General features: G+C 50.5%; 1 protein-coding gene across 1 annotated transcript; it reads left to right on the top strand.

Annotated features, from left to right (window-relative positions):
- The first annotated feature begins 6,989 nt into the window (after window positions 1–6,989).
- On the top strand, window positions 6,990–14,557 carry LOC131212802 (odorant receptor coreceptor). Its single transcript, XM_058206825.1, has 8 exons — window positions 6,990–7,428; window positions 7,599–7,759; window positions 8,985–9,083; window positions 9,335–9,452; window positions 10,685–10,892; window positions 13,742–13,946; window positions 14,064–14,219; window positions 14,395–14,557. Exons 1-8 carry the CDS (start codon window positions 6,990–6,992, stop codon window positions 14,443–14,445), a joined length of 1,437 nt encoding a protein of 478 aa, XP_058062808.1. The 3' UTR covers window positions 14,446–14,557.
- The last annotated feature ends 1,907 nt before the right edge of the window (window positions 14,558–16,464 follow it).

The following is a 16,464-nucleotide window of genomic DNA, read 5'->3' as shown; positions in this document are numbered from 1 at the left end:
AACACACCCACTGCAGATAAAGGAGGGTTATTTAATGTACGATGCGAACGTTGTGGAAGTATCTGCAGTGCATGCAAAGGATGCACCATCCGCAAGGTGGCTGCACTTCAAACACGAGACGAACCCGCTCACATTTGCATGAATGAAATGTGGACGGCGTCCCTGGTGCCGGTCGTGCGGGGAATTCTTTCCAGCACACGACGGCGGACGGTTCAGGTAGGTAAGCTATTTGCGAATTATTCTTAAGCAAGTGCAGTGCAGTGCTAGGAATGCATGAGTTTGCCTTCATCAGAGAAACACTTTGCACATCCATTACGGGGATGAGAATGTTTATTGTTAAATATCCAAGGCGCTATGCTTGCCATTGTATCCGCTACGGTTGTTAAGGAATCGAGCATTCCCAAGGAACTGAGTTCTCACTATTGACAGATGTAAATTATGTACTCATCGTAGCATCGTTGGCTTAGCAGCCCCTGCGATAGCTCGAAGATGTCCAGGAGGTCTTGGTTCCGGACGAAGAAGATGGTACGCGCAAATACGGATAAAATTACTTACACAAATCCCAGGGCTTCATATTATCTTTCACTCATGAATAGCAGGATCATTTCCTATCCTTTCTGCCGTTCCACGATACTGTGTATTCAGTATTTGACCTTTGTTTGATGTCCTAACTTTTGTGGTCTAAGCAAGGTGGTCCAAAGAAAACCCCGGAATAAAACGAGCAGCGTCGCACAGAGATAAAACCTGGCTTAATTGATTAAATATGAATCAAGCACGTTTAATAGTGACGATAAACTCACGTTGAAGTAAAAAAAAGCAAAGTAGAAAGGACAGCACCGGGCGGGGCGTCGGCTAAATTGATTTGTCGTTAGTCAAGATGCCGCCGATTCGGAACCATTTGGTCTAACAATGATTAGCCATGTTTGACCCCACCCGATCATCTTCATCACTTCGGACACGTATAGAAAATGTTAGTTCGAAAGGACTCTGAGGACGTAGTTCGAGTTTAAGACCCAACCAACAATTGTTAATGAAAAAATGGGCCAAAAAATGGGTTTCGCCAAAATTGCTTCATAAAGACGTTTTCTTTATGAGAATTCACGCATCCCTTTCACGGATTCGCGAAAAGACCTAGGCCGGGAGCAGGAAAATCACGAAACCTAATCAACCCACGATTATCACCCACCACCGGGGTTTATGATTAATAATGCCAAGCCTCGGCTAGATAATCCCGGCGATCAGCGCTAAAATTTACTCCCGCACCACCGACCGCGGTCAGCTGTGAGAATTACCGGCCCATCCGGCGGACAACCTTCGGCGTCGGCAATGCAGTGTTTATGCTTGATTAAAGCCCAATGCGAATGCGAAGAACGGCAGCGGCAGCGAACGCTGATAATAGACTTTATCATTCGTTACGTTTGAGGCAATTTGCGGCGAAAAAACATTGCGGCCCCAAAAAGCCGAATGCCCAGGCGACGGGCTGGCACGGCACACCGGCGTACCGAGTAAGGTGGCCACAAACCCTCTACGGAAAACTACCGTTGTGGTAATGCTCGGCTTGAAGAAAACAAAAAAACAGCGAATCGCGAAAAAAAACAGCCCCACAATCACAATCCGTGCCGAGACTAGTTTGATTGCATAACACAGTCGGGCGAAACTCTTGCTGCTTGGCTTCGAAGTTCACATCCTTTCGCATCGCGGCCACCGTGGGTTCGGTGAGTGCCGCCACCGTCGAATCGGGGAACTCACGGAGCTCGAGGCATTTCCCCTTTCGGCTTCGGCAGGGCCAGACACCGCCAAGCACGGGACTTTTGTGCCAACGGCCACCGACCGTGTCGGGAGAAATTTGGCCAACATCCCGAGGACACGTTCCGCCGCCCGGGGGTTTATTGTTGTTCGCTCGCGCGCCCCACCGCGCCTGTACTATAATCTGCCTGTGCCTCTGGCCCCGATGGGAAGTGAAAGTGCGTTCGAATGGATGGATGGAGAAAAGAAAGGAAGGCAAAACCACATCAAACGACAGCACGTGTTCCGTGGCGACTGGCTGGCCGTGATTGGCTGGCCAAAACGAATAAGCGGATTAGTTCGACTGCACCGCACGCGAATGGCGCTGTAAACCTGGGGGGAACTGAACATGATTTCTTGCGGAAAAACCGCGGATTAATTAGATTGTTATTCCACCGGCCCCCGGGGAACGGGGGCTACGCACGCTTTACTTGCGATGCGACATCTTCTCAATTTTCCAGCCCCGACCGGGGACACCTTCAGTCGCGGGGTGTTTATTTACTTTAGCTTGATCCTCTTACGATGGGACGTGCGGCACTCCTTCACGACGGAAAATTCGCTACACCCCGTTTAGGTCGGAGGGGTATCCTTCAGAACGGCGGTCGGCTGGCTGGCTAGCGGTTCGCTAGTTCAACGGCACTCCCATGTTGGACTCTTCTCAAACAAACACAAACAATCACTCCTGGCGAAAACAATAGCACGTGCGAGGTGCACTGTGTCGCGTGGTTTACTAACACAAACCCACCCAGCACCGGGACACCGTAAACCGAGCACGCCGTCAAACACCAGGCGCCTCCACCGGTCCCGTCGACGCGGTTGGCCACCCCCCGGATTCCGTGGTTAGCATTTGAACCCTTCACACCCACACACGGATACTCTATCACGCACCCATCGAACGGCCCTTGGGCCCCCTTCACGATTCACTTTTCGCCGGGCACTTTTGGTTGGCAGGACAGTAGTAAACCGGGCCGGGCTTTTGGGCAATGGCCACCACGTAGGTGTGGTTGTGTGTGTTTGGGTGCGTGCGTGCGTAGTGCAGGTGTGTGCGGTCGCAAGCGGTCGGCTGCACGGATAATCGGCGGCGGATCAGCTTCCGCTCGGGGTGGAAGTTCCAGTTCGACTAACTCGCGCTGCTCCCGGCTCACGCTGTTCGGTTCGGGCCGGTTCTGGGAGAACCGGAAACGAACGCTTGGCCGGAGCGTTGTCCAGCATCCGACACCGAGGCGATGAGTGCCCCGAATCATTAGTGCCTGGTGTGAAAGCAACTCACTCGAACGCGGGAACTCAGCATCGCAAGCCAAGCCGAAAACGAGAGTGAGTAAATCAGAGAGAAAGGGAGCACGCTTATCGGGAAAGCATCGGCTCTCTGGGGGGGCCACATTATCACGTGAAGATGCTTTCCCAGCTAGTGGTGCTTCGAGATACTGTGTACAAACAAAAAATCCACTCAAACGATTCCCGGAAAACAGCTGAGTAAAGCAAGCGTCTGCGGTCGTCGCGATGATCGGCCGACGGTTGGAGGCGGTTTGGTTGTGTCCGGTCGCCGTGTCAAGGGACGAGCTGGAGTTAGTCGTGCTGATTTGACAAAAAATTGACAATAAATATTCCGATGGTGTACGCCCTGACACATCATATTGTTTTTACGGCACGCTTCCGGCAATGATGCGTGCCTTTTAGAGAGGGACTTTCCCCTGTATTCCGTATGCTTAGGAGTAGTGCCGAGATTAGTATGGGGTCTTACCTTTTTTTATTATAATAAGTAGAGTTGACATCAAAACAGAGAAACGTATGCTATCCGCGTTGCATACATCCAGGGGCAAAGGAAATAGCCAAAGTAAAATCACTTGGAAACGGTCTGTAAAAAGGACGAAGCAAGTTGAAGATTTGATTCAGCTTAGATTGCACCGAAATTTTCCAATTCCAATTCCAAATGAAAAGCGCCCAAACCCAAGGGTGACGATGGAAAGTTAATTAAAGCACTATTCCTTTGAAGCGTGTCCATTGACCGGCTAACTATCAGCCTGCGATCTGGATCGTGCACGGACCAGCAGCGTGGCAATATGAGTGGCCCCATTAATTGCATCGCGCCATGATTTTCCGCTGCCGCCGTCTGGGAAATCAATGTTGAATTTAATTAAATTGGAACCCTCACCCAAAAGAGTCCTGCTGGGAGGTGCTGCGGGTGCTCGCGTCGTCCCAATTGCCAGCGCCTTCCGATTCTCCCACCAGCTATTTACCTTACCTCCGGCAACACGAAGAAGATTCTCAAAGAATGATGAAAAACTAGTGGATGCCTCCTGAGGGAGGCATTCGGGTTCTCAATCATCTTCTAATGGGGCAGAAAGAGTCGAGACTACGAATAACACCGGAGGCTCATCCAGCGTACGGTAGATGAAAGGATAATGCGCTTTGTTGTTGGCAAACGACCGGGAAGACGATAAAGGGATGAACACTTTTGCCTACCAGGCAGTGCCGACAACCGACAACGTGTGGCGTGGTAGTCACGGGCTTAGCGCTGAAGTGTCCCGTAAAACGAATGCGACCTCGGGCCGTTTATGTGGCCGTTCAACCTGCAACGGCACGCTCCCCGGGATCCTGGAACCACGGGTGGGGAAAGTGAAAGTTGCACTGGTAGCATCCCACCGGGCAGTATCTGTGATCTGTGACGCAACATAAAATGCCGGGTGCTTCACAACCAAGCCCGGGCCGGATCCGGACTTTCCACTGGGAAGGTGTATAAAATATGCTTATTTAAGCTCGCGACAGCGCCCGGTGTCCGGTGTGAAGCCGGGCGACTGTGAAGGTCCTTTATTTTCTTGTCTCCTCCCTGTCACCGTCCCTATTGTCGGTCACTCGGGCGGTGGATGGGAAATGGTTGCGGGGGAGATGATAATTTAGTGGTCACGCCGTCGGGGGCCGGGCACCGGGCACGTTTGGATGAATTATTTCCGGAAGTGAGCTCCGGATTTGCAGCATAATTACCATTCTGTCATCGTGGGAGCTTACGTTTGATTTAATTGCATAATTGCTCATCGGTCATCCCTCGAATTTCTCACCACTGCTAACTTTTAATGGACTATTTTTCGAGCATCCCTTAAGCACAGCATAAGAGGTTCTAAGATTTTCGAAAATAAGGTCTTGGTTTCCAAGAAGGTTGTCGATGTGAACCAAAACAAATCAAAAGTAGACAAGGACACCGAACGCTTTCGTCCCCTCGTGCGGGTCTATATTAATATTTCAACGTGGGACCTCGAACCGATGACAAACGCAATCAAGTGTGGCAGAGCGAAGCGAAAATAATTGGGAGCAAAGTTTCATCACTTCACCGGTCCCGGTCCCGGTCCGGGGGATGAACGCCCGGGTTCCACGGGAAGAATGCTGCACGCTTCAGTATTACTTCTTCCTATTTTTCCCCATCGACTCGTTCACTCTTTCTATCTTTCTCTCTCTCTCTCTCTCTCTCTCTCTCTCTCTCTACCGATTATCGGTCAGATTAGGAGCGGTTGCTATCAATCATAATCCGGGAGAAGCATCGCGGAGCATCGCGAAACATAGTTTTTCGCCGTTCCGTCAGCTGCTTCCGATGCAGATTTGATGAAAAGGGGAAATCCCAAAACAGTCTTTTTAATGATGCTCTTGTCGTGCACGGATGGGTCGTGAAGCGTGGGAAATGTACTGTCGGTGGAAAATCGATACAGTATTTTCATCGTTCGGCCTTCGGTCCGGGACCAATGTCATGCCTGGGTGTGGCGTTGCGGGTTGTGAAATCTTTCGAATAGAAAATTCTAAGCACACAAGGTATAGTTTTCTTCCACCGCGCGGCACGGATCGTTAGCATAAAAGATTCATATGCTTAAAAACTCCCCACCGGGGGGGCCACATCTCGGTACGTTACAGTGGTCGGTGCAACGTGTGTACGCTAACAGGATGGTCGTGGATGGTGGGAAAATGTGTGTATTAGCGTGCGATGTGGAGCAGATGTTACGCCTTGGGCAAGTCCCCCAAGATAGTCCAAAGACCCACCGGTGCAAGTGTACCGGCGAGCGTTGAGCTGTATGAGGCGTCCTGGCGACCTTAGGCCACGTAAGCGTCAAGCGAGGACAATTATGAGCAATAGCCTCGGAAAGGGACCCATAGCGGCACGACTCTTAAATCCGCTTCACGCGTCGAACCGAAAGGATCGCTGCAACCATCGCTGTGTGGTGGTCGCCGTTAAACCAAAGGTCACTCGGTCCAGTGATGTGAGCCACCCGATTTTTGAACATCTTTTTGGGATTACTACGGAAAAGTCGGAACTGTTTTTTTTTTCTCTCGGTCCAACGAATCGTGTAAATTGAGTGCCCCTGACGCTTAAGAACTTTCTGGAACTAAAACGCGGATAAGCTGGGCTCCCGTCGTTTGCCCGTCGCCGCGTTCGGAGAAAGGAAAATTTGCTAAGCCACGCGGCTTTTGAGGCCACTTCATCGGCAGCTGGGGGTTGGAAGTTCCAAAATTTATCCGTTATCGTTGCGCTTCGCTTCGGTGGATCCAACCGCCGGTTGGTGATTTGTGAAAATTCGTGCAAGTTCTCTACTGCTGACCGTGTGTGCGAAGTTTGTGTGGAAAAGACGTGGAAAAGCATCGCTTCAAAGTGAGTTATGGATGAGTCGGGAACATTCTAGAGCTTGGCCTAATTAGCCCCTAGTTTTGAATTTAGTTTGAGTCACCAAACAAATGAATTAATCTAATCTAAATTTACTTACTCAAGTCAGACATGCTGAGTCTTCGAGGCTTGGGACAATATTGAATGCTCTTTCATTTATTTTTAAATTTATACATTTTACAAAAAATAATTCACCATTGCATCGAAAGACCAGTTGTGAGCAATTTTCTAGTTCACTTAAAGAAATGGATTTTTTTTCCGTAAACCCATGAATTACGCAACGGTTTGTTGGCCCAACTTTTGGCCAACTGCCCAGGACTTCTATCTAAAAACTTACCCGCAGCCCGAAACTGAAACCATCATAAATCATGTTGCCCTGTGTACTGTGCTAAACGGATTTTACTGCCTTTCGGCGGACTATGTTTGAGTTAGGGATTTTCCATAAACTGCGCCAAGTATTTCGTTTTGCTTTCTTTCGGCTCAGGCTCGCTTCGGGCCCAAGTCGATAAATCAATTAAAATCATCGAACACCAATGGTTCTGTTTGTCCACCTCGCGCACAGATGCAAGTGCAGCCCACCAAATACGTCGGCCTGGTGGCCGACCTGATGCCAAACATTAAGCTGATGCAGGCGAGCGGCCACTTTCTGTTCCGCTACGTCACCGGGCCGATTCTGATCCGCAAGCTGTACTCCTGGTGGACGCTCATCATGGTGCTGATGCAGTTCTTCGCCATCCTCGGCAACCTGGCGACCACGGCGGACGACGTGAACGAGCTGACGGCCAACACGATCACGGCCCTGTTTTTCACGCACTCCGTCACGAAGTTCATCTACTTCGCGGTGAACGCGGAGAATTTCTACCGGACGCTCGGGATCTGGAACCAGACCAACACGCATCCGCTGTTTGCGGAGTCGGACGCCCGTTACCACTCGATTGCGCTGGCCAAGATGCGGAAACTGCTGGTGCTGGTCATGGGTACGACCGTGCTGGCGGTGGTCGGTAAGTTGTGGACGTCTTTATCGGCCTAATCGTAGGGCCGGAACTTCCGTTTGATTAATCGCCTCGACAACGCGCCATCCCGTGGCCGGATGGGCTGGATGAGTCGTTATGTTCCGTTCCGTTTCGTTCGCTCGACCTCTAATCTCACTCTCCGCCACATCTCCCAACAGCCTGGGTCACGATAACGTTCTTCGGTGACAGCGTGAGAAATGTGCTCGATAAGGAAACCAACGAAACGTACACGATCGACATCCCGCGGCTCCCGATCAAGTCCTGGTACCCCTGGAACGCGATGAGTGGGCCGGCGTACATTTTCTCGTTCATCTACCAGGTAAGGCGGGGGAAAGCAGAAGCCAGCCCCGAGTGTCATCGATCGTCGGGTGCACTCGACCGCCCGGGGACGGAAGCCACGAAATTAAGACCACAGTTTGTAATTTGTTCCGTTTTTTTTTGCTCGTTCTTCGGTCTATCCATTGAGTCGGGTGGGAGACAAGGCGATTACGGAAATGTCGGAACCATCCGCACTTTCGGTGGATTACTATTATTTCCTGTGCACAATGGTTTCTTGTGCCCAACGCAGCTCTTGACGATGGCTTTCGAGAAGATATGTATATTAAAAGTCGTTTCTTTGATCGCTGGAAGCAATTACCGTCTGTAAGTCAAACTGCGGTCGTCGTCGTCGTAAGCGAAGCTGGACACGATGCAGCATAGGACAATACATGAACGACGGAATGAAACGCGATATTCATGCGCGACATCCAGAGCACGCAAAAGGACTCGTTATGGAGCTTTTGTTCCATGTTACTTAACAGGCGCTTTCTGGAAATCCCATTAAATTCTGTTGGTAGGAAATATGGAAAAGTCCGTCCGTTTTAGTCCGCCAAAACACCATCCTTAAATGTATGGTTAATTTTTCGTATTGAAACGCTTTACTCAAATTATTCTTTTCTCGTCAGTCCGTCAGTCATATAGTTAATTTATTAAATCGATGGTGTTTAGTTGCTCCCAGCTTCCATTATCGGATAATTCATTTATCAACTACGAAGTAAACTGTAATCGGTCTCTCAATAAGCGCTTAAACAAATGAGGTCATCAACTCAAACGCTTCCGGTGATTGCGTAGCCCCTGGCCCCCCTTTCTTGCCTCACTGCGCCCACTTGGGCCACCGCCGGATGGCATATTTGGCAACGCCAAGCGCGTCCGTTGCACAAACGGTTCCAATTACTCCGAAAGCCAACCAACTCCCACGGCCAACCCGAATCGCCCTGAGTGCACTCGGGAGCAAACCGAAACTTCCGTAGCGCCGGGCGTAATAAAGTTTGATGGGTGTTTTTAATTTTATCTCCTCTCATAAGCGCTTAATGGACTTTTCATGCTCGAGAAAGCGACCGCCAGGGCGGGCAGGGAGGATTCCGGGTTTTTGGGGATTCTTCGGGAGCTTTTCCACCCGATATTACCTTCATCAATTGCTAGAACCGCAGAAACTGTGGCACAAAAATCCTGTGGGAAGTTGCGTGCATTAGATGCTTCTCTGACCTTCGCTTTCCAATCCACAGATTTACTTCCTCCTGTTCTCGATGGTCCAGAGCAATCTCGTTGATGTGATGTTCTGTTCGTGGCTGCTGTTGGCCTGCGAGCAGCTGCAACATTTAAAGGTAATGGGGCGCGAAGCAGGGCACCCAAGTCCCGTCGTCCCGGCCGGACAGTCCCAGTGCAAACAGTCCAATTCCCACAGCAACGCCACGATGGCGAATGATTTTTCCTCCATCTTTCATCATCATTCTTGGGCTTTCGGTCGGACGCGCTCTGGGTTGGCATCGATTTTAATCGCCCCCGTCTTGGTTCCGTTCCCGCGGCCAACATAATGGTCCTCATCACTCTCTTCGACGGCGTCGGCGGCAAACAGGGAATTATGCGGCCCTTGATGGAGCTTTCCGCCTCGCTGGATACCTACCGGCCCAACTCGGCGGCACTGTTCCGAGCAATTTCAGCTGGCTCCAAATCGGAGCTGATCCTCAACGAAGGTAGGTACCACTGTGCGGTGTGCATTGATAACAGGCAGACGGATACGAACAGCTAGTCGGTGGCGGTGGAAAACATGGGAAAGACATTTCCGATGCTAAACTGTCGGGCGTTGATGAAACGACTTGTCTAGCCAAGCTAGCGCGCGGACCTAGAGTCTGCTGGCCCTAGACCGCAGATCCAACAGGCTACAGGAACGAAGCGAAAAAAGGAAACCGACAATGTAACCAACACTCATCAAACCGGGAAATGAAAACGAGAGCCATAGGAAGGCGCGAGCGATAAAACAACACTGAAGCCAGTCCCCCAGAGCAAGGCTCGGGGAAAACCTGAAGCCTGACGCTAAACAAGCGAAGAAAAACAACCTATAAATTGAAGGTTAAAAATAGACTTTCCATACCCGACCATGGGTCGTAGGTTTTACCGCCCGCTCGGTGACAACAAACTCCACTGCCGGCCACAGTAACACGAAAGAATGTGTGAGGTTTGTGCATTTGGGATATTTTAAAAAATTGTTGGATTATTTAATGCGTCCGTCATTGGCAAAAAGGACCATTAAAAGATGAAACAAAATTTGTAGCACATTTCGGCGCGCCTACCACAAACGTTTGCCGAGCGATGCGAAAGTTATGCTCGGAGGTGTAAAATTACTCAATTCACCCCGAGTAAATCTCGGCTCGCCACGGCACACGACAGCACCCCGGACGGTCGGTTCGGGGTTTGCGGATGGTGCTTGGTTAGTTCCGACCGCTACGCGAAACGCATATTAAAAACCACCCGCTGCTATCTAACCGACGGCTTCGGAGCACTCCGGTTTCGGGGAGCAACGGGGAGTTTTTATTTCCCCGTTTCACCGCCAACATGTGGTCTGTATCTTCCGCTTTGAAGAGCTGGTTGCGGATTTTAGAGTGGTTGTGGGTTGGCATGGTTTTTGTTTCTTTCGTTTTGGTTTTAATTTGCTTCGATTTGAGCTAAGACCCCGCCGTTTTGGCGTTGTTTGAAGCTGCATCCCGCGCTAATGGAGCTAGTTTAACGGTGGTTTCGGTGTCGACCCGCACTGCAGTTTTAACTACGGCCTCTACGTCGTCTCGTGCCCGATAAACAGATTTTTTTTTCTCAGGACAGAACAAAGGACACTTCCTCTCATTTGCATCATCAGCACGGCTTTCTGGTGTTTGGCAGCTGCTTGCCTAGTAAATGATCTTCTCTGCTCTCGACGTGTTTCCATTCGCAGAGAAAGAACCCGAGGTGAAGGACTTTGATCTGAGCGGAATCTACAGCTCGAAGGCGGACTGGGGCGCCCAGTTCCGGGCGCCGACTACGCTGCAAACGTTCGACGAGAACGGACGAAACGGAAATCCGAACGGGCTCAGCCGGAACCAGGAAATGATGGTTCGAAGCGCCATCAAGTACTGGGTGGAACGGCACAAGCACGTCGTACGGTAGGTGTTTCCACGTCAGCCAGACAGTTGAGGACTTGTTTTTCCCGCCGTAAGAATGCGATACTTGTGTAACCTTTTCTTTTTATACTTAAACATTCTTGAAGAAGCTCAATTGTTTTCAGCATTTCCATTTAGGTTCTGTTCGCTCCTGTTGCTTCCCGTCTTGAGTGTTGCTGCCCTCTTTACCGTTAAGGACCCTCGCTCCATAATGGGCCGGTCACCATGAAAATTGCAAAAGGACTCTTTTTCCTACATATTTTGATTCGTTTTTCTTTAAAGTACACTTGAAGGATTGCTAAAGAAAAACTTTTAAAGAGAACGTGAACGATGATGTGAACCATACTTTACACATCTTGACTGTAGTAATCCTATCGTGGCCCCTCCAAAACAGCACAAACAAGAGCTAATGTCTGAAGGGCGAACAAATGGTGCCACGAACTGTGTATCATCATGTACGTAAAATCCCCAAATCGTTTCATAAAGACTTCGGAATCCTATCGCTAGCTTTCCACCAATCTGAAGTCCCTGAATCTCGACCCCCAACCCAACTCGGCTTGCTCGCAAAAGGGACAATAATCCCATTCCGTTCGATTGCGCCCCGGCACTGGATCGGTTCAAAAATGGATCGAATCAAATAAACGGGTACTCGGGACCGGGGTAGCTCAAACGGTCAAACGGCCGGATGTCCCCGGAAGCGTCGGAAGGATGCTTGCAACGTTGCCCAGCGTGTTCCATAAATCGTACACGAGCCTGGCAGCCGAGGATGGGTGGTAATCGCTTAGATTCCCGACGGACAAATTGAATCATCCGAACGCGTTGACTTGTCCGGGGTGTTATCTGACCCCGGGATTACAGGCAACAGTGTCTGTTTCTGCCGATTCGGCTGTAAATTTTGCCAGCCGTCTTGTCAGGCTTGTCTTGATTTGCCAATATTTGACATGATGGGGCGAGGGTCGCTTTCGAACCGTGACCGAGTGAGAGTCCTTCTTCGTCACCCGGTGACGGTTTGCTGAAGAAAGGCCGTCGGTTCGAATCATTTTCAATCACCGAAAACGACTTCGGTGTGATACTTTTTTTCATGTGATACTTTTGACGCTGCTCGCTGTGCGCCTACCGGGTATGCAATATGTTTGCACTGCTTCATTTTAAAATCATTAAAAGCCGTTACGAAACTCCACAACTTTTCAGTGACACTTCAGCCCCATTCATTTTGTTTACCAACGACACAACAAGACGCACTCGAGTGTCCTTTTTATTGAACAACAACCCGCGACCGACGGCTCCGCTCATTCTTTTCTATGGCTCCGTTCAAAGTTCGGCCGTTAACAATGCGAAATGCGAAATCAACCATCGACCGGATTCGAGCATGTTTGTCCTTTTCTCCGACCCGCCCCGTCTTCGTAATACCCCTGTCACATGACACGTGATCAAATAGGGCGGCCGGAAAATGAGAGCGCTAAATGAAAAGAAAATCCGTCTCGAGTGGTGCCGGCTTTTCTTCTGGTGTCGTCGACGATGAAGCAAACCGATTCCGACGCACAACGTCTGCGCTCGTGTCACCGACGTTTCCACGTGTGTTTCCGGTTCCGTGCAGCCATTTCCATTCAAATGCCTGAGGTTCCGAATTTAGTGAAAAACTCACCAGCACCATTTTTCAGACAGCCAAAGATAGAAAGACAGAACCAAAAGGACTAGACGAACGTTTGGAAGCAAACATTATTTCATGTGTTTGTTTCCACGAACCACCTCTCTGTCTCTCTGCGTGGTCGGTTCAACTGTCGCCCGATGCGGGAACCGTTTAGCGGAAACATGAAATCCGCCCGACGACCCGAAGCAGGCGTGTGACTGGGATTTGAAATGTCGCTCCGTTCGGTGATTCGCCGGTGGCCGCCCTTCCTGTGTCTGGCTTGCCCTAAACGCTCCTAGCTCCTTGAGCGCTGCTCCAGGCATCAGGAGTTTGCCTCTATTTTTGCTCGGTCCTTGGAGCATTCATTCAAAGGTTTGAATTAACTGCTCCCGGGCTGGTGTGGGAAGAAGCATATTCATGCCGCTTTCTATGCAAATCCGGTCCCGGCCTCCGTTGGGATTCCTATGACATCTGGTCTCTGGCTGCCGTTGATGCGGGTTGTTTTGCACCGCAAACAGGCATTCAAATCAAACCGCCAGCGTGCCCGCGTGAATCCCGCTCTGGAGGCTTTAAACACAGCAGACACCTACCGAGCGTTAGGGTACGAGAAAATGTCCCTATCCTGTGTCCCTAATTCTCGAGTCGCAAAGTGCGGTTCCTAAAGCAATAAATTCAATGTTTAATGACTGTCGACTACCATAAATATACTCACCCACAGCCGGATAAGCACACTGAACGCACGTCGATAGGCATTTTGCGTACTTCAGGCGGCCAAAGTGGAATCCCAATTTCCGCTTTTTAATTGAAATTTCAGTCCCCATCCCGTGCGGCCGAAATAAGCTTTCCCAGAAGAGTACCGCGTTTTGTTTGGTACCGCCGAACGAAAGTTTCGCCCAAAAGAGAATGCAAATTGGGTGCCCGGTTCCGGAAAATTGTCGACAGACTGCTGCTGGCAGGTTGGAGGGCAATGTAACGTTCCAACAATGCAGCGATTCTTTTATTAAAGAAGTTGATTGTTTTGGACAATGTAGGAAACGACAAATGGAATGATGGATGACAGCCGCCCGTAGTCAAATCCTGTGCATCTCGATCGATCACGATCTGTTTGATTGATGCTTATCCCTGATAGCTGTTTACTTTTTCCTTCCTAAGTTCGATTGTGTTTCAAGCAGCCTGAAGGACCTATTAGGCAAAATGCAAAATCACGCCCATTCTCTTGCAGGCTCGTAACGGCTATCGGTGATACGTACGGTCCTGCACTGCTGCTGCACATGTTAACGTCCACCATCAAGCTAACGCTGCTCGCCTATCAGGCCACCAAAATCGACGGCGTCAACGTGTACGGCCTGACGGTGATCGGCTATCTGTGCTACGCTCTGGCCCAAGTTTTCCTGTTCTGCATCTTCGGCAACCGGCTCATCGAGGAGGTAGGTCCTCGAGGACGAACGGCCCACAAGTGGGCCCCCAGTCTGAATTCGCTTTTCGCTTTCGTTCCAATTTAATTGCGCCCTCCACCGGCACCGGCCGGATATCGATCCACACAGAGCTCGTCGGTGATGGAGGCGGCCTACTCGTGCCACTGGTACGACGGTTCGGAAGAGGCGAAAACCTTCGTCCAGATCGTTTGTCAGCAGTGCCAGAAGGCGATGACCATATCCGGGGCTAAATTTTTCACCGTTTCGTTGGATCTGTTCGCCTCGGTAAGTGGCCGCCCGCCGGTGACCGGTCCCGTGCAATTTACCTTGAGTGCTTTCCCATCTGCCACGGGCCGGCCACGTCAAGTCACCAGGGGCAAGCGCTGGGCAGGCAAACGCCATCGACAAATCAGCTTCTTTGAGGTTACGTTTCACATCCTCCACTCCGGCTTCGTTTCAGGTTCTGGGAGCCGTTGTCACCTACTTCATGGTGTTGGTGCAGCTGAAGTAATCCACCCAAATCCTAGTGAATGCAGCACAGAGCCTACCACACAGTCACAAAACAGGAACCATCACACATCAATCACCGAGGACGCGCTGTGCAAGGCACGATACGGTTTTTTGGAGGGGCGAGTTTTGCCTCCCTGGAATGCGGAACGGAAATAGAACCGAACGGCGTAGGGCGTACGATAGATTGGCTCACATAAATCTGAACCCTTGAAGCAAGTTGCTGCGTAGTGACAAATAAAGACACGTATTTTTTGCTCGTGCACAAATCCATGCTCCGGAAACAGATCTTTAAACGCTACAGAAACCGGATTCAGAAGCACGTACAACATAACTGCATCGGCTTGAGTGTTTCATTTTTTCTTCCAGACCCGAACCCCTTCGGCTGGATGGAAATCAATTAAAAGCACCCAAAACAGCTAATTACGGCATTACTCAGTGCTACCCGGGGGAAAAAAGGCAAAACCTGCACCAAATGGCAATGGCCAACCCAGAATTCAAATAGTCGAGCCGGCTGGCGGCCCCAGCAACCGGAGAGAAATTTCTTTCTCCACGAACCGGACGGGCGGAAGCGAATGAAGCGAGCGAGCGAAAATCAAATGCATAAATTAGCAAAATTTCGCTAACCGCATTTGGCGAGCATCGGAACACTTCGCCCACTCGGCCCCCCAAAGAACCACTCCGGACACAACGCAAGGAGGAAGAAAACTTTTCGAAATCATTTTCTCACCCGTCCCAGACGCGGGCGATGTAATTGCAAAAATGTGCATCACCAATCGCCGCGCGCCAACATTACCGGCGCCATCATCATTGGGCGGCACCTTTTTGGCGGCGTTACTTCCGCCGCTTTCGACGACGTCGGGGTTGCGTGGTGCCTTGTGAGTGCATTTGTCTCGTGGACTCGATTTTCTTTTCCGCTCAATGTTGCTTCGGTTTCGCTGGCTTTCTGGCAAAAGAAAGCTTCCGGAGATGGCTGCCGCGCCGAGGGAAATGAAAGTGTAGAATAGTTTCCCAATGGAAGGGAACATAAAAGGATTATATGATCTTAATTTGAACAGATTTGAACAGACCATCACATTCTTTAAACGTTCGAATGAATGTTTGCACTTTTAAAACATTTCCTATTTTACTCGAATTGAGTATGTTTGACCGGATGCTGGCCGGCTATGCTGATCTTTTTCGCCCCGATGTCTCCGGCAGAGCCGTGCCTTCGACCGAGCGAAAGAATGCTCATCATGCTCGCACTAGGCTTGGCCTTGGTCTGTCTAGGACACTCCGTGTGATCCATCAACCTTGCCGCGTGAAAAATCGATCCACTACGACGAGCAACCACCGCCTGACGCGCCGCGTCTACGGCGTCTCGAGCCGTATTACATCACATCCTCCGTCGCGTTATGTTTATTTTCGCCGAGGATAGAAACCATCACACGCCGGCCGAGGCTGTGAGGACGCCTCAGCTAATGAACAAATCATAAACATGTGTTATTTCAGGCACAGGAGATGAGTCATAAAGACGACGCCGAGTAGAAGCTTCAGCGCAACCAGTCCGACCAGATGGAGGAAGATTTCGCTGCGGTCGTTATGCTTTTCTTATGCTTGCCCCGTGGCCGGAGCAGAAGCTGCACAGCCAGCGTGGCACACGCACGGCTCCGGTTACGGCAGAGCACCAGAGGCAACCAGACCGTAACCAATGTTCCAGTATCGAGCATAATTATCTCGTTAACAATGCGGAGCCCACGGGCCGCCGAGGGGGGCTCGATAAGAAATGTGAGCCCGGCAGCGAGTGCAGAATGAGCTTCATCTGCTAATGTCACTGATGCCGCCGAATAACTGCAGACTCCATGCTACAAAGGACCTCGGGCTTTGCTATGCAAGTTCATGTCTTGCAATATCCGTTCTTCTTCGGCTGTGTTATCAGCGCCTCTGCCTTAATGCCTCGACGCTTTCGCCTTCTACCGCTCGACCCGCGATTCCAGGGCCAATCGATCTAACGCCCCGCGCGCGGATATGATGAGTTGCAGTG

This window comes from Anopheles bellator, chromosome 2 (assembly GCF_943735745.2).
Source record: "Anopheles bellator chromosome 2, idAnoBellAS_SP24_06.2, whole genome shotgun sequence".
Classification (NCBI taxonomy): domain Eukaryota; kingdom Metazoa; phylum Arthropoda; class Insecta; order Diptera; family Culicidae; genus Anopheles; species Anopheles bellator.
Note: the sequence above shows the minus strand (reverse complement) of the source record. Positions and strands in the feature narration are given on the sequence as shown.

What these genes read in the sequence shown, in the direction of transcription:
- LOC131212802 (XM_058206825.1), top strand. Translation starts at nt 6,990, where the DNA reads ATGCAAGTGCAGCCCACCAAATACGTCGGCCTGGTGGCCGACCTGATG. An exon ending in CGGCACAAGCACGTCGTACG is followed by an intron (nt 10,893 to 13,741) that starts GTAGGTGTTTCC and finishes ATTCTCTTGCAG; the next exon opens with GCTCGTAACGGCTATCGGTG. An exon ending in GCAACCGGCTCATCGAGGAG is followed by an intron (nt 13,947 to 14,063) that starts GTAGGTCCTCGA and finishes CGATCCACACAG; the next exon opens with AGCTCGTCGGTGATGGAGGC.